Consider the following 27687-nt stretch of genomic DNA (forward strand, 5'->3'; position numbering starts at 1 on the left):
AAAATGTGGAAGGAATCAACAGTGAAAAGTGTTTCGTCGTAGAGTATTTCTTTTTTATGCTGGGGTTTGGTGTACCTACACAGAAAACAACAACAAAAACAAATATATCCTACTCGACAGCGACGCTGCCGCAGCAGCCACAACAAGAACGTCACCATCTGCATCGTTTGTAGCGCAGTGCTTCGTGGACTGTTTACTTCATCGTGGGGGTAGTGGGTTAGAGAGATACAACGAGCGCAAGAGAGTACGAGGGAGAGCGAGTAAAACTGCAGCTAAGAGTTTATTTTTTTTCATTGCATTACAAGGGCCACCACATGGATAGTGAGTGAGATTTTTTGCACTAAAACAACAACAAAACATCGTTCGATGTGCCCAGGGCACTGTTGCGGCGCTGCTGATACTAATCAAATCAGACAGTTCAGTTCACTACGTTCTCGACGTATGTTCATTAGAGCAAACAATGAAAGATGAAGATAGTGCGCGATGATAATTTTTATTTATTGTAGTGTAATAATGATCGTATTGTAAAATAGCAACAAATAAGTGCATCATACACAAAAACACGCACACCACGTTTGATATAGCTCCAACAAGAATAGAAACATTTTGATGAACCCCATGTATAAATCTTCCCTTTGTAAATAAAAGAAAGAAAGCAGCGAGACAAAAAAAAAACAACTACGAGCCAGCAGAAGCATTGACAAAAGCCAAGCATAACCGTCGTCTACGTTCGCAGCGGCATCAGCACAAGTGCAAGGTAATTTAAACCAATAAAAAACTACAAAGAAATAAACAAGAGCCAAGCGAAACCAACAATAACAACAATAAGATGAAAGAAAAAGACAACAACAACAAATAAATAATATTAAGCTTAATGTGGGGTTTTTTGCGTCGCAATAACCAAACGAAGAAAAAAAAAAACAACAACAAAACAAAAGCAAAACACTAAAAATGCGTATATATTTTTCGCTATCTCTTGGCGTTGTTGTTTTGTTTTGCTTTCAAATGTTTACTTTTTTTATTTGCTACATACATATGTACATATTTATATACGTACGTACATAAACAAATATATGTTAAGTTTATGGGCAATATTTGTTTGCATATATATATATATATATCGGTTTTTGGTACATAAATACATACATATGTAAAAAATATCTATATAATAAGTATGTACTAAATGGGGAGTGTATGTTGTACAACGTTTTTATATAGGTACATACATACATACATATATGAGAAAGAAAACACGCAATTAGTTTGGCACATTTGCCTCTGCCCTTCTCCCCAAATTCCTGCAATTTAAGGAGATATAGTGTTGCCAGATTAATGATAACTATTAGCGAAAAGGCAAATTCAACTTACCTTTGATTAATTGTCAAATAGTAGGTACTTATGTAGATTACGAACAACGTACAACCCCTATGTGCTCGTCTGACATGATTCTAGGAGTTCTTACCATATAAAGGCGTTGATTTTTTTGGTTACCCAGGCATGTAATTTTGTAGCGTCAGTAAGAACACGATACAAAAATGACTTCTATTTGAAACGTACAACGCAAGGCGTATTTATACGCCTTGGTGCAACGGAAATTTCCCATTTTCTATTTGTCTTTCAACGTTTCTTTGCTTAAAAAGTTATATATGTATATATCTCGGTTAATAACTAAAGTGCAGGTGCTGATCAGGCACATACATGATTTTCTTCCTCGATGTTGACAAAATTCTGTAGAAATGTTTTCCAATCACATAGTTGTTTTCCAATCATATTGTTGTAGGCACATTTGCATGTGGAGGTGGCGATCCTCGTCAAGTTCCAGGTCCATACGGGCGATCGCCGTGGGAGCATGATGGCCATCGGATATTAAAGGCACCAATAACTCGCCTTGTTGTATCGAGCATCGTATCAACTCAGTAGTTAAGCACGAGCCAGTGCCGTTCGGCCTCTCACTGAGACTCTCCACTTGATAGCGCTGATTGTCTGCGACTGCAGTTGCAGCTACTATGAATGAAGTTTTCCTCTATCCGAAATCTGTGGAGTCACCCAGAAACTCACAGCTAAGCTTTTCGTGACAGCTATGATCATCACACAGATTGGAGCTCAATGTTCCAGCGTGTGTGGTCTTCGAAGCTATCCCGTGCCGGGGAAAAAACCCGGGTTTCGATGTCCTTGTGTGTGTAAAAAATAATGTGCAACAGTGTTTTTAACTGCCAAAATCTATAAAATTGTATCACTCGATTCGTTCAACTCACTGAAATCAGCCGATTTTATGAATGTAAAACAGATGATTTCAGTAGGTTGGCAAGCGAATTTTTTCCATCGTTATTTTATGCTCATGTTTTTTTGCAAAAGGTAACTTTCTGAGTTGTTACAAACGGAATGAGTAAAAAAATGTCCACCCATTCTATGTTGGAGCGTAGTTGTTAAAATGTTGTATGTGATATTCAAGTGTTTGTATGATACATACAACCAGAAAAATTTATCTGCTGATATCAGCAAGCACTGCCTGCTGAAATTAGATTAAAAAAATTAAACTTTTCAAAAAATCCATTCAAAATTTGCTGAACTTCTAAACAACAATTGAGGCATTTGCTATATATTAATAAAAAAAAATTGACAATTTTAAGCCTTAGTTTTCTGTGTAAAATAATAAATATAATGGAAGTTGTCTTTTGTCTGCTGTGATTTAAGTTCCATTAAAAATAAGTAATTTGTAAAAAATTGAAAAAATGTATATTTTATGTTTTTATACATTTTAAGATAAGATGGATTATAAGAATTTTTTGATATTTATATTTTAGCTACAAATTACTGCTGTCCCATTTTCAGCAAACTTTCTGCTGTTTCAGGAAAAATTTTTGCTGTTTTTACTAACCAATTTCTGTGAGTGTAGAAATACAATAATTGGCCAATCGCAGGGTTTGCCTCAAGGCTTTATTACACGACATTTAGTTGTCTTATGACATGTCAAATTTAGCACATGTTGATTTGTACATGTCGTGTGGTACAAACGAAAATAACGTATGAAAATCATTTTTCAAAATAGCACATGTAATTCCCTTTTGTAATTAAAGCGTACGCTATTCCTTCTGACACCATAACGAAATTATTTTTTTTTGTTGCCAGTCGAATGAAAGCAACCCTTAAATTAAATTGTTTTCACAAATTTATAATTTAACCCGCTTTCTCACAACTTTAACAATTATTACGCATAGAAAAATGAAAAGAACATACAGGAGTGATAGCAAAAATGATGAATCGTATGAAAATTGACAATTTTAACAAACCATTTTATTTACATGTGATATGTCATAAGACATATACATGCCGTGTAATAGCGCCTTAAGACGTGCATACGTATGTAGTACATGTGAATATAGCAGTTGCATACACACATACATGTATATATACATATGTCTTCTTACCTATATCTTCGTCAATGTTCGTCCTTGTAGAAGAATTATGTCACTCTTGCTCTCAACACATCTTATATTGTCCTTCGCAAAAAAGCAAAAACAAAATACGCCATACACTAACTACGTACTTTATATGACACATTTGTTTTTCTCGTGCCCATCGTTTTCTGCTAGTAATGTTTTAGTTGTTGTGATAATGTGGTCATTTATTGCCATCATCATTGTTGTTTACTTTTCATTTCACATTTTACCCCCTCCCATTTTTCCTATTCTTTGTTAGTTGTTCAATTTACTCTTGATTTTATTTTTATTTTCTTTTTTTTTTCCTTGTTACTACTTTTTCACAATTTGTTTCATCAATTTCTTCCTATTGTAGGTATCGTACTTGTTGTTGTGCGCGTGTTTTTTACCTTTCTCTTCTATACGACCTTTTTGATTACTTTAAAATTGCGGCGGTGGTTGCTGCCATAATTTTCTTATTAGACTACGCAGCGCTGTCGCTGCCGCAGCTTTTATTTGTTTTACAAAGCAACTATAAACAAGAGAGGAAGGGGAGAGACAGAAAATAGGCGTGTTTTTTTTTATCGTTATAATAACAGAATTAGTTCGTCGTTTTGCAAACGTAAACAACGATAACAACAATTTGTCTGCCGACGTTAACGGTAATTTTTAATCTATCTGGTAGCACTTTGTTATTGCAATTTACCTTACCAACATTGATAAGTTGTTGGCCACAAAAATTCATAAACAAATGAGGATTATTTTTAGGCAGTAGTCGACAAGCAAAGTTAAGACAACAATAAAATTTTTCATTTATTTTTCAGGAATTTTAAAGAGGTATCCATCAATATCAAATATTTTATATATTTCTATAGATACCAAAATTACATATAATAAATATACATATATATAGAGGTAAAACTAGTCATATACCTATGTACATAATTACGTTTTTCTATTTGTATTTAAATATTGAAAAAGGCCTCGCACAAATCATTTAGAAATTAAATTTTCAAAAAAAAAATTAAATATTTTCATCCTTTTTAAATCATATAAATCCAAAACTGAAAGAAATGTGATGGCCTATATTTTTGAGAAAAGCCACATAACAATAAACAAAATGAGAAATTGATCACAGAAATCCTAAACATCTCTCGTTTTTATGTACAATAAGGTGAAGGTATCTTGTTTTGAATTGAAAGTACAGTGGTGGTCATATAAATAAGGACACCGTTTTTTAATTTTGAAAATGTAAGTTTTTTTGAAGTTAATTGATAAAAACATAATTTTTCATTCAAATGTGTATTAAAAAAAAAATATAGGCGAAAAAGTTGCTGAGTTTATATCAGGATTCACTGAATAAGGTTAGGCCAAGCGATCAGCCGACATACATTTTTTTTAATTTTTGGTAGTACTTGGCGTATAGGATGTCAACTTGTTCTCTTTTTACATTCATTCTTTGTTTACGTTTTCTTCTATTTGATAACACTTTTAATCGGTAGATTTGACATCCTTAAAGGTGTAGATGGGGCCTATCAACACTTTATGTTTTTGCAAGTGACCTAACCTTCTATTAGTGAATCCTGAATTTATATAAAAAAGTAAGGAAATATTTCATCCAATTTTTGCTTGGATAGCTAATTCGGGACACTATGTTTTTCATGTATTAAGCGAAAGAGGGTATGATTTGTGTAACTTAAATTAGTTCTTCGGGTAGCAAAATTTGTTAATTTTGCAAATTTTGCCCATGAACATTTTACTAAAGAACAGGTGCAAACTTCTCACATATCAATGAGTGCAGTCCGATTCAAGTTTAAGCTCAATTAAAAGGGACTTTCTATAGCCGAGTGCGACACCTCTTTGGAGAGCAGTTTTACATGACAAATGTTGCCAGCATTAGGATGGGAAAACCACCTCTGAAAATTTTTCCTGATGGTCTCGCCAGGATTCAAACCCAGGCGTTCAGCGCCATTGGCGGACATGCTAACATCTGCGGTACGGTGGCCTCCGATAGATTATTAGGGCACAGTTAACTCTAATAACTAGTTGGGCAACCATTTCAAGTGAGTGCTGCTCTTCAACTTGATAGAGATATTTAGCCAATTTTCTTCTACATATTGGAATAGGAAAAGGGCCGAATTTAAAAATGTTCTCCTCCTCACAGCTTCCGAGAGTTTTAAAATTGGTTTGAAAACATACCTGAATAAATATATATTTTGATAAGGAAAACCGAGATTTAACGCACCTGGAAGCAAGTTTTGGAGTATTATCATCCATAATAACCAATGTACATTGCATTACTCCCAAAAGCTTGAGGACCCACTGCAAAAAAGATGAATCTCCAATCAGCACTTCCCGAAGCCACTAGAGCTGTGAGCGTGCGATCAAAGTTATACAACTTCTGCCGCAACAAGGACAACCTCCCACTAAGATTCATCCTCTTCAATGACAACGAGATTGTTTAACTTCCTTGTGTGTTTGATGGTCCAATGTAATGTTTTATTTATGTGGCCCTAAAGCTGCTTACATTGGGGGGAATAAGTAGAATTCGTGTGACATAAGCGGAACATGTATCTATTGGGTTGCCCAAAAAGTAATTGCGGATTTTTTAAAAGAAAGTAAATGCATTTTTAATGCATCATGATGTGTGGTCATTGTAATAGTATTGGTGAGAATAAGGGTGTATGCGTCACATATAAACATAACCATCAGTCACGGCTGAAAAATCAAAATCATTAGATTTTTTCGATGATTGTGGTCTATCGATTACCGTTTACATGGAAATGTGTAATCATTACTTGACAGATATTGAAAAGTACGTTCTGTCCAAAATTAATTTATAAAAAGAGAAGAAAAGTATGGAAATTTTAATAAAATTAAAGAAAAGGGAAATATCGATGTACCGTTTTTGGCAAAAGCTGTAATCAACACATACACACGATGAGTACGATCTTGATGTACCGTCTAAAAGGGCTATTTATCTTTTCGCATATATCATCGATCCTGGGTGTCCAATGTATAATTGTACAATTGCCCGCTTTTGATACGATCAAAAGCGCTCAAGCGCCTTTCCTACTGGCGAGGGAAGGGAACCAGTTTGCGTAATTCTTCCTGGCCCTAATTCTTTCCTGGCTTCCACTCCCCATTGGCTAGGTAACTAACATTCAAATCCATCTTTTTTGTGACAAAATTTTAGGATATCTAAGTGACTCAATTTACTCAAACTTATTTCTTTCTATTTCCTAGGGGCATTACCGCTTGGGCTTTTCCCCCGGGAGCTCTCCATTACCCTATTTGTTACTTCTCACTGCAGGATTTCCTTGTATGCATCATTTGTGGCCTGAGTGTTACAGAATTTCTCCTGTTTTTTTAGGAAGGCTTTAGGTAGATTTTGTAGCGGCTAAAGCTTTATCGTTCTTCGAGCGGTTAGGGCTCTTTTTATATTTGTATTAAAAAGTAGTTCCTCCTATACCCACAACATAGCAAATTGATTCATCTATCGGTATGCACTATCTATCTACAGATTGTCATTTGTTTATCGGATTTCTTTTTTTACTCTCCACATTCGTCGTTCGTTTTTGTATCACAAGTCGAAACTAAAACATCCACGCGTATTGTGTTTGTCATCATGCCGCTGTTTGCGTTGTTTTGCTTTTGTCATCCTATTTTATTTATATTTAATAGATTTGTGTTATTATTGTTGTTTTTGAACTTTTTTTGTCTTTTGATAAAACGAAACTATTTTTAGATCCCAACTCGTAGATGTGACTGACTGACTGACTTGAATGGTGGTGGCTGGTGTCTGTTTTAAATTTCTTCGTAATTTGGTTGAATTGCATTTTATGTTGTTGTTTTTTTTGCTTGTACATATACATATATGCATACGTCTGTATGTGAGGTTGGCTGTTTGTCGCCTACCCACCATCGATGATATTAATGATTGGGTGATTCACCCAATCATTATTCGACAATTGTATGAAGGGAATATTTTTGTGTCTACTTTGGGGAAAATCACATCGATTGCGAAAACAAGATATTTTTCTATGGAATGTCGACATTCCTGCTAAAAACGCACAGATAAGAACATCGTCATTGATGGTGACACTTTTGACATTTTTCTTTGAGTTTTTAAGCATTTGCAAATAACCCAAATAAGACACTCCAAAGCGATCAGCTGATTGAGATTTAATCTTAATTTTGATGTGTTCTTTTTAATACCCGGCCGACACGGGATAACTATGAGCACCACACAGGCTGATCAAAACACGAGGAACCAAATCGATCACGTTGTGATGGATGGAAGGCATTCATACAGCGTGTTAGATATACGGTAGATCTGTGAAGCGAATATAGACTCGGATTATTACCTTGTTGCATCAAAGGTTCGCACCCGTTTGAACATGACGAGTAAGATGAAAGTAAGATCTGACACTGCACGAAAGCTCGACATTGAAAAGCTGCAAAGACAACAAGCTTACACTATACAAAACACTGATACTACCCATGCTGTTATATGGTTCTGAAGCATGGGTACTTGTGAAAGCAGATAAGGCAGTGCTTGGAGTATTTGAGAGAAAGATTCTTCGTAAAATCTATGGACCAGTTTGCGTTAATGGAGAATATAGGCGACGTATGAACCACGAGCTGTATGACGACGATAGCATAGTAACACGCATCAAAATACAACGGATGCGTTGGCTAGGTTATGTTGTCAGAATGGATGAAGATGCTCCAGCAAAGAAGGCAAACACTGTGAAACACGCAAACCGGTAAGACCAAAAGCCCGATGGATAGATCAAGTGGTGGAAGACACCTCGAAACTTGGTGTCCGAGATTTTAGAATGAGCGCAGAAGATCCAGGCGCTTGGAACGCTATTCTACGTTCGGCTGGTGGAACAAATATTCTGTCATAGAAAATTAAAGTAAAGTAAGTTATTTTTAATAATTAGATCAAGGATCTTTGCCTGCGTTCAGAGGTATTTAGTTGTCAATCGAGTCTGGGCAGACGAGCAGTTGACGTGTTGTCCCAGTACACACGCAGGACACAAATCCAACATGTTGCCATAAATAAAAGGCCAGTAGAAATTAAGGCTTAATCTACAGAAACATAGTTTATCCAGAACTACAGTGATTTGCCGAGAGAGTTTAAATTCTTCAGTTGATATGGGTGTCGTTTGCTCGCCAAGAACGACATTCGCTCGGTAGTTGTTCACTGTAGTATTTGTTGTACACTGCTTGGTTTACAGTTTCTGTCTTCATGAAGTCTCTCGACGGTGATTCCTATCCACAAGATGGTGATTTAGATAGCTGCTGTGATTACACCCAGTAAAGGTTGCTCATACAGTATGTAATTATGTCTACGCAGGGGACAGATTTTTGTCTCCTAATGAAGATGGTTCACACGAGAACTGTATAGGCTGCCCCATGGGAAGGTAAAGTCACTTCAATATCAGAGTTGTGTCCAAACCCCACTAGAACGTCAAATGCTTTGTTTCGATTTTAAAGATTTTTCAAATTTTGTATCTTTTTTACATTTTTATCGTTTTTAATTTATAATTTACACATTTATAATCGTAAATCTTTTGATCTTGTGGCTGCCACACATGATAATGCAAATAAGAAGTAGAATGTCAATTAGAAAGTGTCGAGAATTTTGACAGCCTAGTGGGAAATTGCTTCACCATCTCCACAGTGTAGAGCTGGCAAAATATCGATGGTACTATCGATATTTAATTTTTTTAACTGAATATCGATTGAAATTTTTCCGATGGATACTATCGCCAAAGTTAATTTTTTTGCAGAACTAAGCAAAGATAAACAATCCGACACTAAATATATCCTTTAGGACACATTGCGCCGATAGACGGTGAAATTTTTATCCAATTAGGCTAACATATTGTAAATAATTTCTCTCATGACTTCCAACTGACTTTATTAACCATGGTTTTATTTGGTCTGTGCATTGATATTGCTTTTATATAAATCGGTCTCCAGATTTTTACTTCTCATTTTCGTTTGCAAAATATAGGCGATGGAAAATTAACCATAGTATCGATACTATCGATATTTATTATTACAATACAAATACAAATTTTGCTAATGAACATTCCACTAAGGAACAGGGATAAACTTCTCACATATCAATGATTGCAGTCCGATACAAGTTTAAGCTCAATGATAAGGGGCCTCCTTTTTGAAGCCGAGTCCGAACGGGGTGTCACAGTGTGACACCTCTTTTGGAGAGAAGTTTTATATGGCATAGAGAAGTTTTATATGGCACAAATGTTGTCAGCATTAGGAGGAGAAAACCAACGCCGAAGATTTTTTCTGATGGTGTCGCCAGTATTCGAACCCAGGCATTCAGCGTCATAGGCGGACATGCTAACCTCTGCGCTACGGTGTCCTCCAATTTTTAATTATAATTACAACTATCGAAAATCTCGAATGTTCCGATTATCGATAGTTTGCATTTACCTTGTACAAAATTTGCCTAGGGCTGCCCTTGTATTTCGTACTGCAGCATTCGGGCAAACTTATGCCATTTGAATCAAATATGTTCCTGCATATTGCTCAACTGGAGATAGCATAGTTGACCTCTGCTTTGTATGTAATTACCAAAGTTAATTTTTCAGCACCGCAAGTGCTGCCGATGATTGATTTTAGGACCTGATTTTACTTCTGACTTTATCACGAATTTCTGTAGCATGTGCAGAGGACCTATAAAAGCTCTTAAATGCGACATCAAGTACTTTCGGATAGTGGATGGTTGGTTGGAATTGTAATGACACCGACTCACATCCAACTGTCGACGTAATACTATAGTTAATATTTCTTGAGGGACCATAAGCGGCAAGCTCTGTGAGATACACGTTTACTTGTGCAATTGTCTGCAAATGATACGATCTCGATGACTTCCGAAGGATACGGAATTGAACAGTGGTGGAAAAATCATGTATGGCGCTACCATTTCTTATTCCCTAATTCCACTTACGACTGTCGACCGCATGATTATGATTCGCTATTCAACTTTTCAAGCCTGGCTGAAGGGAAGTGTTGGCAATGTCCTCAAAAAGTGTGGCAAGGCTGACCTATCGAAAACCTCCGATAGGTCCAAAGCCACAAGGCAATCCTATGGCAGCCGGTTGTACGTACCGGATTGACCCGATGGAATCCTCCATCGGCAAGGGCTGCCGTCTCGGTGTACAACACACTGCTACAACAACAACAACAAGACGCGTCCTTTAATGGATAAGGTCATGCTCCCTATTCTATTCCTATATTTCTTGTATTTTTCATATTTTCTCATAGGCATATAGGAGAGCTGTGTATTTCGTCATCATAATTTTTCACCAAGTCTTGCTTTTTCCTTTTCTACATTTCTACTTTTTCTTATAAGGGTGTCACAATGGGCCGGACTGGCCTCCGTGTGAACTCACCTTTTGGGGTGGGCTAACCATTCAACCTACCCTTAAAATTTATTTACCATCTTTCCTTTTAGCATCTCCCAATATTCCTATCCTGCCTACAACAACAACATATGCAAATCTAGTTGCCATTGTCCATGTACGTGTTAATTTTAATATATGATGCATTTGAGAAATTTTGATAATCGTCGAATGACAGATTTGTCTGGCGCCATGGAAGGCATTTTAGCATCATGAAATTTGAGATAACAAGAGCAACACCGCACAGGCGTCAAACGAATTATCGCTGTTGCTGATTTCTTTCTGCTATTGTGGAAAATAAATAAAGGTGGCAAACATTGAATCGTTTCAAGTTAGCAAATGTGCAAGGCAATTTTTTGTTTGTTTGTTTTTGAACAAACAAATTGTCTTTGTTGTCTTTTGCCTTTATTGAACTGTTTTTGGACACTTGAGATTATAATTCTAGCTGTAATCTGAGTCAGTGATGATACAGTGAATTCCACTAATAAAGAATGGTATTGAATAATGATGAAGCACACCGACGGAATTTCGACGAAATTTTTTAACGAATAACAAATTTTCAGATATTTTTTACAAAAAAGATATTTAGGTAAGAAAATTTTCTATGCCATTTTATCTTTGAATTTATCTGGAGAGAAAATTAAAAACTGTATTTCATTTCTAATAATGGAACAACAAATTGGTATTTTTTTGTTTTTAGTTCCTATTTCAATTTGTAAAAGGAAACGGCATATATGCTTATAAACAGCTGATCGCTTGACACTACTTTATTTATGATACACTGCTTGCAGTATTTTTCCTCCCCCGCCTTGCTTGTTAACAGCAAATGCAAATTCCCCTGATTTTCCACCCATTTGTACATACCCTCCAAACATTTTCTATCGTGCGAGTCACTAAATCTGCACTCAAGGAAGTTGAAAACAATCTCAGGCGATATCATTTTTTACTCTAATTAGTGTCTCGGTACGGGAGAAAACGTGCCACTTGGCGATATATACCCATGAGTGACTAAATAGGCACTAAAAAAAGTGTAAAATTCGATTACCAACGTCATTTATAAAAATAAATTTTTATTTGCCAAATGTTTTTTTTTTACCTTTTAGAGTGAGGCTTATTTTTATTTCTCTTTCAAATTTATTTCTTTTCCAAATCAGGATTAATAATCGAAGATTTTATTTGCAATGATTTTCCCTGACTGGGATTTGAACAGCCAACCTTACGATTGTGAGGCGTATACTATCCCTCTGTGCTACCGGCCTTTCTTCATTACAGAAGGCTAAGTTAACATACATTCTCTTGTTTGGGATTTTTTGAGTTAGCGTCCAAAACAACAACAAAAAATCTATTTTTAAATTTGCAGCAATAACAGTTGATTATGAGAAACTAATTAGCGAAACATGAATGATAGAATTCCGACACTAATGTATTTTGTTGTTGTAAACCTTGAAATCTCTACAAACTATCATCCAAAAGGACCTAAAAAGTGACTATTCTGGGAGGGAGTGAGAAAGTCACTTCCAAATGTTTGGAGGGTAAGATATAACATTCCTATACACGCAATCAACTGTTTTAGGTATTAGTAAACATCATAAACAAACCCACACACAGACACATTAAAAAAAGAAATGCCACTGTTCTTTAATTTGTTTGTCGGTTTGGTTGTGTTTTTTGTTTTTGTTTGAAGGTATCGGATTTCCGGTTTTTACAAAACGAACAACACATGTGAGCAATAAATTTTTGTTGATATTCTCCCAACGTCGACGACGGCCAAAACAACACATATTCGCAATTCATAATAATTATGATGATGATATGTATTTGCGATTTTTGTTAATTGTTCGTTTTTTTTTTTTTTTTTTTTTTTAAATTGTAACGGTGAGAGAACTTTCAAGTCTCAAAATTAAGACACAAATTTAAAATGGTACCTACAGCGGTCAAAAAAAGTATTCATCATTAGCAAAATTGATAATAAATTCACTTATTTTGGGTAATTGAAGAAAATTTAAAGTAAACAAATAATGCAGTTTTATGCAATAGTTTATTTTTCGTAATATGTTTTAAAATAAATTCAAAAAATAAATTTAATTAGCGCAAAAAATGCAATTTTATATAATAACACCAAAAACAGAACAAAAAAAGTATTCATCATTGATGTGCTATCATCAAAGTCAAATTCAATTATTATTTGGGAATCCCCCTTTTCTGTTTTATTTAGTAAAGGAGGCTTTGCCCTTGACAGCAAATATTTAATTTCATTGAAAATATAGTTTTTGTCAAAATGGGTCGTAAGCAAAACGAGGTTTCTGATGAGGTAAAAGTTTTGATAATAAAACACCACAGGAATGGTTTAACTCAAAAAACTATCAGTGAAATATTAAATAGACCACGATCTACTATACAATCCATCATCAGAAAGTGGACAGAAACGAAAACTGTTGACAATAAACCAAGATCTGGTCGACCAAAAGCACTTTCAGTTGGAGATGTGCGTTGGCTAGTGTGGCAAGTTCAGAAAACTCCGAAGACAAATGCGACCATTCTTCGTAAAAACACTATGGAATATTTAGGGAAGGAAGTTACTACACAAACAATTCGAAATACACTCAAAAGGCATAGTTACAGAGGAAGAACTGCACGTAAGAAGCCCTTTATAAATAAAATAAACCGAGTGAAAAGGCTAAACTTCGCAAAAATGTATGTAAAACAGCCCGAATCATTTTGGAAAACAGTCATTTTTGCAGACGAGAGCAAGTTTAATCTTTTTGGGTGCGATGGAAAGGTCATAGTGTACAGAAAACCAAATACAGAGCTTGAAGAACGAAACACAGTTGCTACTGTAAAACATGGTGGAGGTGGTTTAATGGTTTGGGGGTGTATGGCGGCTTCAGGAGCGGGAAATCTTGAAATTATTAATGGAGTAATGGATCATAAGTATTACATTGACATTTTAAAGAGGAATTTAAAAGATAGTGCTGTAAAACTTGGGCTTGGTAATAACTTTCAATATTATCAAGATAATGACCCCAAACATTCTGCTTTAAATACCAAGATGTGGATGCTGTATAACTGCCCCAAAGTCATTAAAACTCCTCCTCAAAGTCCCGACTTGAACCCAATTGAACATCTTTGGGAACATCTCGAACGCAAATTGAGAACGCGCAATTTTTCGAGCAAGAGTCAAATGCAACAGGTGATAATGGAGGAATGGACTAATATAGACCAAAATATAACCGCTAAATTAGTCCAATCGATGTCAAACCGTTTAAAAGAAGTTATAAGACGCGGTGGTCGAATAACAAAGTATTAATTTTTTTAAATTATGTTATTTATTTTTTTGTTTTTTTGCAATGATGAATACTTTTTTTGTTTAATTTTTTGTGTTCAGCTGTAAAATGGCCCTTTTTGTTCCAATAAATACTATTTTTTTCTTTAAAAACAATGAAATTGTGTACATATATATCACACAAGCACTACTGCATCATTAGTTTAATATGTTTTTATTCCAATTGTCTTTTGTAGACTTATTAAAAAAAAAAAACATTGAATGATGAATACTTTTTTTGACCGCTGTATATCAATTTGTTAACATAATCAAAATAGGATAATTAGTCGCTGAAACCATATAAACTTTAGACCGGTTGTACACTTTCAAATATATGGTACTAATACAAAATAGCTTAAATACTACAACGTCCACACACTGGCAAGCTATAAACACTTCTCATTTGAAAATACGTTCAAATGTCGGCGTCTGTAACTCATTTTACACAAGTAGATTTGAATGTAGATGGCCTGTCTAACAAATGAGAGTAAATTATTTTTCATACCTTAATGCTCATTAATGTTTAATAGATTTGTGTTGCCAGATTATACAAATTTGTTTTCACTTATGGGTAATACTGGATGGACGGGGAAATTCGCAACATTTCGATTGTTTTATTTACCAGCCAAGCGGATTCGCTAGCTGATGGATAAATAAAACGCTCTTTCCGCTAAATGCTTTGTACTTTAACTTTGGCAGCACTGACACACATCCGAAATAATTAAATATCAACAAAACAAGCCTTTAAATAATTGCTGCCATCGGCACAGTCTTGGATTGACGGAACCCTAGTATTGCCATCTGGAAGATCATTTTACACTTATGGTTCAAAGCTAGAGGACAGAGTGGGCCTGGGGGGTTTATATTGAGAACCCAGGGACTGAGATCTGTTATAGACTGCCTGACCATAATACGGTCCTGCAGGCGGAGATCCGGGCGATCACGGAACGCGTGAAGTGGTGTGGTGCTAACGCGAGGACGTCGAGTGTGAACATCTTTACCGACAGTAAAATTGCCATAAGGGCAATAACAATCAGGACGGTAAGGTCACGAACAGTCTTGCAGTGTAAGAAGGAGATTAACGCCTTGTCTGAGGATGGCAAGATCCGCATCGTTTGGATGCCGGGCCATAACGGAGTAGAGTGAAATTAAAGGGCAGAAGATTTGGCGGTGATGGCCAGAGGACTGCCGTCAATAATGGGGGATCCAGATCGTGAGAAGAGGAGGCTTTTACTGAAAGGAAGCAAGAAGGAGGACAGTATAGCTATTGGTATCATAACGGGACACACAGGACTACGAGATCATTTATGTAAAATCGGTGAAGCAAGTGATAGCATGTGTAGGACATGCGGGGAGGATGATGAGACGTTGGAGCATTTCTTTTGTCATTGCCCGGCTTTCGCGTCTAACAGATACCGGCACATAAGTGGAGACACAATACCAGACTTGAACCAACTTAGGGGAGTGGTATTAAAAACAATTAAGGTTTTTGTAAGTAGCACGGAATTCCTAACTTAAAATTTTCTTTTTAGAGGTTACTTTATTAAAGCGCACAACAAGCTGATTACTGGCTTAGGTGTATGTCCATAGTTGCATGGGGCGGATTAATATCTGCACCCTCTTTTCAATCTAATTCAACACGTTCGCGCGGCCTTCGGATCGGAAAGATTTTACTCACCTATAGCAGCTTGATGAGGATCACCACTTCCACATACAAATGAGGCTACGCTTGATGAGGTCCCATTTAGCTTAAACTTAAATCGGATAGCACTCATTGATATGTGACAAGTAGAGAAGAAGGGCATGTAGGGGAATATGGTGAGACGTTGGAACATTCTCCTGGCATTGCGGGTTGTTGAATGGAGAGCAATTAGGGACTTTGTGAGTAGCACATAATTTAAGATTTTTTCGAGGTTATTTTCTTAGCATTTAGAGAAAACAACAAACTAATCACTGGCTTAGGTGTGTGTCAAAAGTGGCTTGGGGCATCTTAAACAGGGAAAATCGTGAACTTAGCTTAATAATTTCTCACAGTTTTTGAGAAAAAAATCACTCAATTACATATGGTTTGCGCGACCAATGCGGACTTTCTGTTGGCTGGGGCTTGCATTCTGTCCCATGTCTACACGTAGTGCTCTTAAAAACGTGTTTATACTTCCTCCTGTGGGGACAGACTCGCAGACTGTTATTCCTTCCTGAAAGAGATCTCTTAAAAAATTTTTCTGAGATCACATCTTAAGGACCTGGAGCGTACAATTAATTCCCGATTTGACTTCAATTGGACACGAGTTTTTCCGATATGGCCCTTAAAACCAATGCCAAGTATAGTTTAAAACGGTATACAACCTTAGTGTCACTTTTCAAGTTTAATGGATAATTTTTCATAGGCAACAATCAAAGTATAAATGGATGTCATAACAGAAAGTCTGTATGTACATGCACATTTTTACAATCACAATAATAATATAATCACAATAACAATAATTGCTAAAATTAACCAGATTGCTAAAATATTTTCGTTCCTAAAACGTTTTAAAGTATTTATTAACTTATTATAAAATTACAATAGCTTTGCGATTTATGTGTTCACCAAGTCCATAAGTTTTATAATTACCACCTTGATTGACATTTATGTAGATATGGTAAGATAGCAGCTGATAAATCATCAATAACTAAATTAGAATTTGTCATCATGACAATACCCTCTCGTTTTTTAATAACAAGACAGACACAGAATGAGAGGGAGAGAGATAGCTTTTTTTAGTGGGTGGGTGGGTGTTGAGGATTGATTCATTGACTCTTAATAGTGTATAAAATTATGAATGAATTTATGGAAAAAAATACTATGACTGTGGCGGATCGGTAGTGTGGTGGTGGTGATATGTGGCAGCATAGTGAGTGTCCACATTTTCCTGTTTGCTCTGCTGTCGCTTAATTTATTTGTTAGTTTTTATAAATTAAAATTAGCGTAACTAATTGAAATTTATGTCACGTCATTACAGTTTTGTTTTCATTCCATTTCTTTTCTTGCTATTTTCAGAAAATTTCTACATCACAATAAAAACACCATTTCTCGGAACAATACAACACAGCGATAATTTTGGTTGATTTCCAAGAGGGGGATCCAAACGCTGCGACAAGACACTGACACAGAAAAAACACAACACCACCCCTCAGATTTTGAGATCGAGTCGGACCACTTACGACTGGGCGGCATAGAATTGTGTCAATATTCGGAAGGAATTTTATGAGTAGGAGTACCATCGTCGTTGACGTCGTCGGTGTCGCCTCATCAGCCACTCATCCATCCCCAAAAGCACACACGGATGAAAAAAAAAACAAACATTTGCCGAGATTTTCAAATAAAAAAATCGAAAAGTAACCATAAATTGTGAATTAAGAAAAAGAGGCGTATTACCATTTAGCTGTATTTCTTAAGATAGACAATTAAATTACATATTAGAGAGAGCGCGAGAGAAAATATACCACGATCCTGAATAGAAGAGGGAGAGAGAGAGAGAGAGAGAGAGAGAGATTCTCTTTGCCTTGCCCCATTGGAGTTTCTCAACGAAAAGCATAAAAAGTTACCGCACAGCGAACAAAATTGTTGCCAACAGCAGCAGTTATGGGTGGCAATAGCACAGCTGCTTTTAGCATTGGCGGCTATATGGGTGGCAGTGGCGGTAGTGGTGGCAGTGCTGGTGGCGCTGTTGGCGGTGCATCCGATCTTGTGCCCAGTAGCAGTATGTTAGGCAGCGGTTCCTCATTTACACCAGGTTTACCCTATTCGTGTGGCATAAGCTGGGATGAGTTTTCCGAGCGTCATGCACGTGTTGCTGCAGCAGATTTTGCCAAAGCCTGTATCAGTTACATAAATGGCGGTTTATCGCCCGAAGAGGCCCGTAATTTAACCTATAGAAATTTTGGTGAAAAATTTATCGATTCATTTGCCATACACTATGAAAAGGAATTTTTGCGAAGGAGAAGTAATTTAAAGGTAAGTAGTATACTTGTGAGTATGTGTGAGCGCGAAAGTTTTAATACAGCCTAAATAAGAATTTTTTTTTATTACAAAGCTCTTACAACAAGGGCAAGCTCAATGAAATAGCCCTTCATGACCTACATACATTGGCAACATAGTAAGGTCTCTCGCTGTTAAGAAATATACAATTGTAGCATTTCTTAAAATTAAAGTTGCCTTCAACAATGCAAAACCAAATTCAGTCAATACTCCCGTTAGTAAGACGTACTACGACAAAATTGGGAAAAGGCGAGATGGACGCCTCAAGGACTGTACCACCCGCCTTCACTGCTTATTAGACAATAATAACAATAATAAAAAAAGTCGCGCATGTTCACAACGTGGATGCTGCATTTAGTTGGAGAGATGCTTCTGAAAGCTCTTTTTCCACACCGAAGTGGGCATACTCCCAGGAGCACCTGTTTGAATGAGTATTTTAGATGGAGCTGGAGCTTCAAAATCATCCCTGGAGCTACTAGACTAGACATCGCCGCAATGTGGGTTGTTTGTCGCTGTTCTATCGGTATTTTCATGTGTGTGTTCGTCTGATATTCATCTTTTTATTCCTGATGTAAGGATGTTTGTCAGGGATAATAGACATTCCAAGAACTCACACCGGCTTGTAATTGATTTGCCAGCGGACCGCACAATTATAGAGTGAATTCTTATTTCGCCCGAACGGTGTGTATGTGGAATCGACTTCCGGCTAATGTTTTTCCCACCACCTTTGACATCCAGAGATTTAAGAGAAATGTCACTACATCCTTTAGCATTTACTTCTAAGGGGTTGCAATCCGAATCAGCTATGCAGAAAGGAAAATGCCTATTCACGAGGAAGCAGAAGGGCCAATTTGACCCACCACATTTCTCCAATAGAATGATTTCAATATCCGACAAGGTCAATCACTATGGAGTGATCTTGGATAGGAAACTGAACTGAAATTCTCACATTCGGGAGCATACCGAGAAACCTCACATATGTTGGGATAGTCCACTGGCTCTGCAATATCGTGATTAGACCAATACTTACTTACGCCTCAGTAGTTCGGTAAACTGCTTTGTCACTGCTTGATACGATACTTGCGGTTGAATGCGAAAAGCAGCTGCCAGCGGCACAGTGTTGGACTTACTGAATTCTGGAATTCAATCGGAAAATTCATGCTTTATGCTGGCGGAAAGTGTAGGGGTGGGGGACTACTTAAGAACCCATCGGATCAGAACTGTTTCCGACTGTCTGATCATAATACGGTCCTGCAGGCGGAGATCAGAGCGATCGCTGAATGCATGAAGTGGTGTGGTTTTAACGAGAGGACGTCGAGTATAAACATCTTTACGGTCAGTTAACTGGCCATCATCAGGGCTGTAACAACTAGGACGGTAGGGTCACGAACAGTCTTGGAGTGAAAGTAGGAGATTAACGCCTTCTCTGAGGATGGCACTATCCGATAAACGCGTAGCACTGTAGGATAGTGAAACGGTCGGTAGGATGTAGAAATCCTGAGGGAAGATCGGAGGCTATTGATGAAAGGAAGTAAGAAAGAGATCAGTAAAGCTTTCGGTATCATGACGGGATACATAGGCCTACGAGCTTACTATGCCGAATAGATGCGGCATGTGTTGTTTTTGTATCAGTGTGTTGTACACTGAGGTGGCAGCACTTCCCGATGAAAGACTTCAATCCGGTACGTACTACTGGCTGCCATGGGCTTCGCGGCTAAAAGACACCGTCGCTAAGGTGGAGACAGAATACCAGAATTGAACCGACTAAGAGGCGTGGAATGGAGTACAATAAGGAAATTCTTGACTTAGATTTGCTTTTTCGATGAAACTTTTTAGTATTTACAGCGCACAACAAGCCGATTACTAGCTAAGGTGTATGTCCCAAGTGGCATGGGTAGAATTAATATCCACATCCTCTTTTCAAACTTACATAAACCAACGTAACCTGTTTTATATGCCGGGCCACAAGCATATCCCAGGAAATGGTTGTTGTTGTAGCCACATTTGTATGTGGATCCATAGGACCGATCGCCATGGGCCATAGGTTATTCAAAGGCGCCAATAACCCGGCTTGTCATATCGAGTATCACAGGCACTCAGTATTTAAGAAATAGCTGAAGCTGGCGGGGCTCTCACTGATGCACTCCCCTCGATTTCGCGGATTGTTCGCAATTGCAGTTACAACTACTTAGTATTCGAAGAATTCCGCTATCCGCAACCTGTGGACGCGCCCGGTAGCTCTCAACACATAAATCGGGTACATGCAGGGCCCAGGAAATGGTGGAGCAGAGTTGTAAAATTTGAAACAACCTTACACATGCCAGGAGAACTGTAATCTGGGGACGTGGCTCTACCGATATGCAAGCTCATTCTTCGATAAAAAGGTCAAAGGAGAGCCACTGATGGCAATAAAGTCTTAGTGAGTCCGATTTATTTTGTCAAGATTAAGTGTAGTTGGAATGGGTTTTACCCGTTTTAAAGGGATCCAGTTATTCTTTGTCTCATTTGTTTGCATAGGCCGCCGAGTTATGCGGTATCAAACTAGGGATAAGAATTTTCTTGATTCCTTGATTTGGACAACCATACACATGCCAGGAGAGCCGTAATCTGTGAACGTGCCTCTAGCAATGTGGAAGCTCATTCTTCGATACAAAAATATCACTTGGACAACTTTACACATTCCAGGAAAGTCGTAATCTGTGAACGTGCCTCTACCAATGTGGAAGCTCATTCTTCGATATAAATATCAAAGGAGATCCACGGATGACAAATGAAGATTTAGGCCGGTTTAGTTTTTTCAAGATTTAGCGTAGTTTCAATGTATTTTCCCGGGTCTAAGGGGATCCAGTTTTTCTTTGTGTCATTTTTGTTGCACAGGCCGCCGACTTCTGCGGTGTCAAAATTGGAACATGCATTTTCTTCATATCTTCTGATTAATACTTTTTCTGCTGGTCCCTTGTCGTCAAAGATTGGTAATTAAGTCGCTCCGGATGCCAAGAAGAAAAAATTTGCATGCAGTATTGTCAGTCCAATCAGGCACTAGATTATCATTTATTTTCTCTACAGTAGGTAAGTCCCCCTGTACGGAACACCATCTCTCGTTTGACCTAGCAGAACCATGACTTGATATCTGACAGCCTCTTTTTAGTTGTTGTTGTAGCAGTTTGTTGTGTTCTATCTTTCGTCTGCTTGATTCTGTTGAGTGTCAAGACCCAGGAACTCTGCGAGTAAGATGGGGTGCGTCCACAAGGATCTGGGTTTGAGTCGACTGGGTCTGGCTTGGCAATTAAATACATGATGTGTATCATGCGGTCCCACGAGTTACAATCGCGACATACATCTTGCACGTCGCCCTCAATCCTTGCTGTGTAGGAGGCTGCATCTGCCGGAAGGAAATTAAGCCTGAACTAGGGGAGGTCAATTCCTTCAGGTGCAACGGGACGCGGGCGTTCTACAAGGACTACATTCACCCGGTAGCCATTTACCTCATCTGCTACCGTGTCTGTATGAATGTTGTCTAGACGTGCTTGATATGCCGCTTGATCTAGAGGTTCTCTCTTGTAACGCTGAACCTCACGCTTTAGATCATGTAGATCTACCTTAAGGCTTCTGGGTGGTGGATATCTATTCACAAGATGATGATTTGGATGGTCTCTGCGATAACAGCCCAAAAGGTATTGCTTAGACAGCATGTAGTTATGTCTTCGCACTGGTAGGATCTTTATCTCCAGATGGAGATGGTCCACATGAGAACTGAGGAGACATCTCGTCGTAGTTCGGAGGGCGGCATTCTGACGGGACCACACTGGCGCTGCATAACTTACCACAGACCGGCCAATTACTTTGTACGTGGTCAACAAGGTTTCTTTGCACCCCAAGTGCTGCCTGCAAGTGACTTGAGGCACTTGTTCGACACCTCTTATGTCATTATTCTTTTGGAGCAGCGATGGGCAAACACATACAATCTATTGCATATTATTGAAGTTAGGCCGCGGGTGTTCAATACAAATTAAGAGACAAGCTGGGCTATATGGGAGGGATATTTTTTGGCCGACTCAGAGCAAACCATTTTTGTCATTTGAATCAATAAAAAGCATATTCAAACATAAAATTATGGTCGTTTGAATTCGTAACATTTCGTGTCAGCTACCTTGCATATTCTTTAGCAACTTCCGCCAAGTTAAAATATATTTTTTTGAAATACATACACAAATATACACTGTTTCTTGTTTTTTTTTTTTGTTTTTGCTACAGGTTGGGAATGGTGTACTAGAAGAAACTGAATATACAGGGGAGGAGCAACCGAAAATCTTTCCAAAAACATTCTTCCGCAGGCTATCGTTTAAAGGACTACGAAAGGGCAAGGTTTGCTATCGCCATGTTGTAATCCCAACATAAAATTTCCAAAAATTTAGATAACATCTTGTTGGGGAACAGTACTATAAAAACGTTTTATCATTAGAATTTTCTATTCTTGCAGACGCTCTTTCACAAAAGTTCAGACGAGGAAGGCTCAAGTAAACATAATAAGAAATTTGCCAAAATTGTTGTAGAATGCCAAAAAGATGGCATTGTCAATAATCTAACACCAGAGAGCTTAGATCAACCGACTGGTTCGCAAAAATGGGAAAAATGTCGCTTGTGTTTGGTGAAAGCCGTGGGAGGTTATATGTTGGAGTTCTATATGCCACCCAAAGCTGCCAAGGTAAGCCTTGCTACTATTGTTAAATCATTATAAGGTAACTAATTTGTTTTCTCATATCTTTTTAGCCGCGTTGTGGTGTTTTTTGTTTCCTAATTTCGGAGGCTCGCGAGACAACAGCCTTAGAAATGCCCGATCGAGAGAATACGTTTGTATTAAAGGCCGATAATAATATGGAATATGTAATTGAGGCCCAAAGTGCCGAGGATATGCGCAGTTGGTTAAGCACTATTCGGCATTGTATGCGTACACCGCCCACACAACAGCCCACAACGGATACAGAAGTTATGGCTGCCGCCATGCAAGCATCACCCATCATCATAAATCCCAATACGGCAACAGGGACAACAGGTAGTTTATTGAATGCAGTACAAAATCCACAGTATCACCAACAGAATGCCATAGGCTCAAATGGTAACGTAGCACCAAGTAGTTCACTTTCGGAAAATGCTCTCTCTTCATTAGCGGCGGCTGGTGGTGCGGGTGGCATAGCAGCCGATTCGGCCACAGATATTGCCGCATGTACAGCATCTAATGCCATATACAATACAAGCGATGTCCCGCATAGGCGAGGTGAACAACGTCTCTCTTCCTCCAGTAATATAGAACCTGGTGACGGTTTTCAAGATCCTGATGCTGATGTCAATGTAGCCGATATAAGCAATGAAATGCGTCAATATCCTTGGTTCCATGGTACACTGCCCAGATCGGATGCGGCTCGTATGGTTTTACAGAACGAAACTCAAGGTCATGGTTTCTTCCTAGTGCGTCAGAGTGAGACGCGCAAAGGTGAATTTGTGCTCACCTTTAATTTTAATGGCCGTGCCAAACATTTGCGGATGACTTTGTCCGATAAGGGCCAGTGTCGTGTGCAACATTTATGGTTTCCTTCAATACAGGAGATGTTGGAACATTTCCGTCATAGTCCTATACCATTGGAATCGGGTGGGACGTCAGATGTTACGCTAACCGAATATATACACAATCAAGGAGTTCCTTATAATTTCCATGGCACCGTGGTGGTGGGTGGTGATTTGAACAACACAACAACAACAACCTTAGAAAATAGTGTTGGCGTTGTAAATGCAACATTACCACAACAAACGCAACAACAGCAAGTACAGCAGCAGCAACAAATGCAACAACAACAGACGCAACAACAGCAAGATCCATCACCGAGACATGTGAGATAGCCTAAATTTTGGAGTCAATTCAGTGTCAGTGATGATTTTTTTTATTTTATTTTCTTTTAATTTTGTTTAATTTTAAGTTTTATTTCGGTTTTTGTTTTGTCACTAGGACACTTTTGTGGTAGGACATCAGTTAATTTAATTTAGATGTAGCTGTAAAACATTCTTTAGGAAAGATATAGAAAAAACAATTCAAGAAGTACGTTTAAGAAGAGTGTAGACCTATGGTGACCACATGCGGTTCGTCTACACATAGTGAATGTGATCCTTCCATTCACTAAGTGTAGATCACTTCAAAGTTTTGACCTTGTCGGATATCTAAATCGATCTGCTGCGAAAACATGGCTCGTCAACTTGCTTCGCCTGCGTCTTCCTCGTGAATATGCAGACTACAGTATTTTCAGGGTTAAAATGCAGATCCCTATGCCAATATCATGACCCTTTCGGCATTTCTGCATAGCTGATTAGGATCCCTACCGCTTAGCAAACAGGTTCAAATCCCTCCTCAATCAGGATACGTAATGGATAATGGATTAAGGCTGCAATCCATAGGAGTGAGATAAAATACTTCCCTGTGGCGTGTACTGCGTCATTCTTTCTGCATCAATGCATTCCGTCAGAATGTACATTTTGACATCAAACGATTCTTCTATTTTATGCACAACTTCATGTATGATACTGCTATCTGATTGATTCGTTCGATGTCCTTCACATTATCATGGTATCCACAATAGAGGTGTGCACGTGAGTCGTGAGATATCGTGTCACGCGTGAGTGATGTGATTCGTGAGTGAGATCTAAAGCCAATCATGTGATCGGGTGTGACCGTGATTGATTAAAAATTATTCGTGAGTGACATCGTGCTCACGACACTAATCCCGATTCACGCGAAAACCACGACCGTTAAATATATTGAATTTTTTTTTTTGCATGTATCTGAAATCATGCGGTATTTCAACGTACGAGTTCAGGCACGCTGTCACTATTGGAAAAGTATGAAAGAAGTAGAAACAATTTTTGTCTACAGATGCATAAAAATGAAAAGAGCAAATAAGTGGTTGTGGAGGGGTGTCACATTTTATACATTAATATGAGGACGTTAAAATACCGCATGATTTGAGAAGCTTCAAAAAAAAATTATTCATTTCATGGAAAAATATATTTTCAACCGTGAGTTGTGAGTGTTTTGTGAGTCATGATTTTTCTCGTGAGTGGTGTGTATCCCGTTAGTCATGCGTGAGTAAAATTTTTGTCTCGTGAGCATGGGTGAACGTGTGTAGAAATAAAAAGAAATTTTTTCTAGTGAGCGTGCGTGAGAGTGAGTGAAAATTCACTCACGTGCACATCTCTAATTAATAATACGTTCCAACGTTTGAGTATAAAGGGAATGGAAGGCTTATTGTTTTTTAGGCCTTTGGGGTGGCATATCTTGCCTTTCTAGGCTTGGTTATAAACACCACCCTTGCCTCCAGCCAAGCCTTCGGAGTATATGCAAGCGCCAGCTAAATTTGCTTATGAACGGGAACAGGAAGGAATAAGGCCAAACTTTTGAGGTATAGATAAGTGCTGTCCGATTCAAGTTTTGTGAATATAGCGGCCAGATTGGGAGGCAGGTAGTCCACTTCTCTTTGCAGCATAAATTGGCGACATACACATACAATGTACATTTTGGCACAAAAATTTCTATACCTGTGGGCATAGGCAGCAGGGACGACAAGCACACTGACCCTATTTCAAAGATACCGAGTCTATTTCAAAGATATTTCATTTAGTTGATGTTTGACAATACTTAAAGGAACACAGTTTTCATATTTTTAATAGCGGTAGTGTGTCCATCACTGCTCTGCAACAACACCGGAAATATTCCATCAGATCCTGATGATCTAAATGGTTAAAAGCTCCTCATGGCATTCTTAACCACAAGTTTCATAATAACACGACCTCGATCAACCTTATTGTTCCCAGATTCTGACTTAAGCATAAGTTGCTTCATATCTCCAAAATATCCTCTTTCACTTTCCCAGCCCAAAAAAATTGTATTGTTCACAATCTATAAGTTTTATTTTAATTTTTGTTTAACTTAGCCGTTATCCATTAAACATTTGAATTATAGATTTATTATTCTTTATATAGGTACATAAATATTGCTAAATGACTGTTAGGTTAATCTATAACTTTTAACGGAAATCTGATTGGCACAAAGCTTTTAAGTTAAACATTCTCTCACGTTTTTTGCCGTTACAACTTGCATTGCATCTTTTTTTTCTCTCTCTCTCTCTCTCTGTTCTGTCTTACCATAAAATATACACACACGCACAAGGCATGTTTAGTAGCGAAAGCATAGATGACATTTGTTTTTTTTTCTACTTCTTGATTTACCTCCCAACAAACTAACCGTTTAGCGTTTAAGGTTTTAGCATTATTTTTTCCATTTTCTATCTATTTATTTAAAAAAAAAGTTTTGATTCGTTCCTTATTAACTATGTAACTGACATGCTTATTTATTTTCTCAAATTTTTGTTCATATAGTCACAAGATGTGATTTCCATGAAATGTAGTGTACGTTTAAAAACAAACGAAATGGATTTGGCTTTATTATTGGCAGCCGGTATGGCCACGCGTCATTTCCATCAACAACACCAGCAGCATCATAATCATCATCATCAGCAATCAACGGTAACAGCACTAACCTCCTCTCAACAAAGCAACAGCAATGTCATAGAAGCAAACGCCGCCTCCGCCGCAGTAGCATCAGCAGCAGCAGCAACCGCCGTAACGCATTTGAACAACAATAATACAGCAGCAGCTGTAGCGACAACAACAATCCTCACGAATAATGCAACAGCACAAAATCTGAATCATCAATTCAGTGATGCCACTGAGAGCTTGCCATTTGATCACACTCTGGTAATGGGGGCCGTTGTATCGTTACCACCCGAAAATATAAGAGATTCAGCATCGCCCACACAACTGGTAGGAGGTATGTCAAATGCTGCCGTAGCTGCCGCAGCCGATTTAAATCAGTATTTACGAGCTTCAAGTGTATCGCTACAATCCCAAAATACTATCACCGGCGGCACAGGTGGTGGTGGTGGTGGTGGTTCCTCTGGAAGTGGGGGCAGTGTGGGTGGTGTTGTCCATTTGGCACAACCGCAACAGCAGACACAGCCACGTCAATATCAACAGCATGCAACATCATACAATGATACGAATACGCCACGAGCTGTGGATAATCAATATAGCTTTGTTTGAATTAGCCAAAATCATTGTCGTTGTCCTCCTACTCCACTTACCCTCCAATCATCAAATAGTGGTGTCATATCGTCGTGCATTGTTGTGAATGCGAGTAAACTGTCTTCATAAATATAATTTTCAGTGTGGCAATGTGGTGATTTTGTTTTTGGTATGTATGATCAAATTGTAGATGCTCTAGACAAGCAGGAACTCCATTACTAACAGAGAGAAGGGCTTTTAGGATTTTTGTATTTCAAGTAGTTTTATAGAAGAGAAAATAAAATCAAAGTAGCTTAGTTTTTTTATTTAATCCATTATTGTCTTCAAATGAGAGATGGATGTTTAACTATCAAT

General features: G+C 37.9%; 1 protein-coding gene and 1 long non-coding RNA gene across 7 annotated transcripts in view; one reads left to right on the forward strand and one right to left on the reverse strand.

The window, feature by feature from the left end:
• Positions 1-345: 345 nt before the first annotated feature.
• The window catches only part of LOC106087204 (SH2B adapter protein 2), a 33808-nt gene continuing 6466 nt past the window's right edge, over positions 346-27687 (forward strand). The window contains exons 1-7 of one of the 6 annotated variants that reach the window (XM_059361775.1): positions 346-439; positions 507-757; positions 17227-18183; positions 22462-22572; positions 22670-22912; positions 22978-24093; positions 26629-27483. In XM_059361775.1, the coding sequence (XP_059217758.1) occupies positions 17812-18183; positions 22462-22572; positions 22670-22912; positions 22978-24093; positions 26629-27351 (2565 nt within the window). In that variant the 5' untranslated portion in view covers positions 346-439; positions 507-757; positions 17227-17811 and the 3' untranslated portion in view covers positions 27352-27483. Of the gene's footprint in view, positions 758-8208; positions 8347-15656; positions 15678-16999; positions 17081-17226; positions 18184-22461; positions 22573-22669; positions 22913-22977; positions 24094-26628; positions 27503-27687 lie in introns of those variants that run through there. The other 5 variants (XR_009396880.1, XM_059361779.1, XM_059361777.1 and 2 more) reach the window with 5 other exon arrangements.
• Positions 1077-4185, reverse strand: LOC106087205 (uncharacterized). Its single transcript, XR_001221240.2, has 2 exons — positions 3429-4185; positions 1077-2512 (listed from the first exon to the last, which is right to left on the reverse strand). It is a non-coding gene; the product is annotated as an uncharacterized LOC106087205 (long non-coding RNA).

The sequence above is a fragment of the Stomoxys calcitrans genome, chromosome 2 (genome assembly GCF_963082655.1).
Source record: "Stomoxys calcitrans chromosome 2, idStoCalc2.1, whole genome shotgun sequence".
In the NCBI taxonomy this organism is placed as follows: Eukaryota; Metazoa; Arthropoda; class Insecta; order Diptera; family Muscidae; genus Stomoxys; species Stomoxys calcitrans.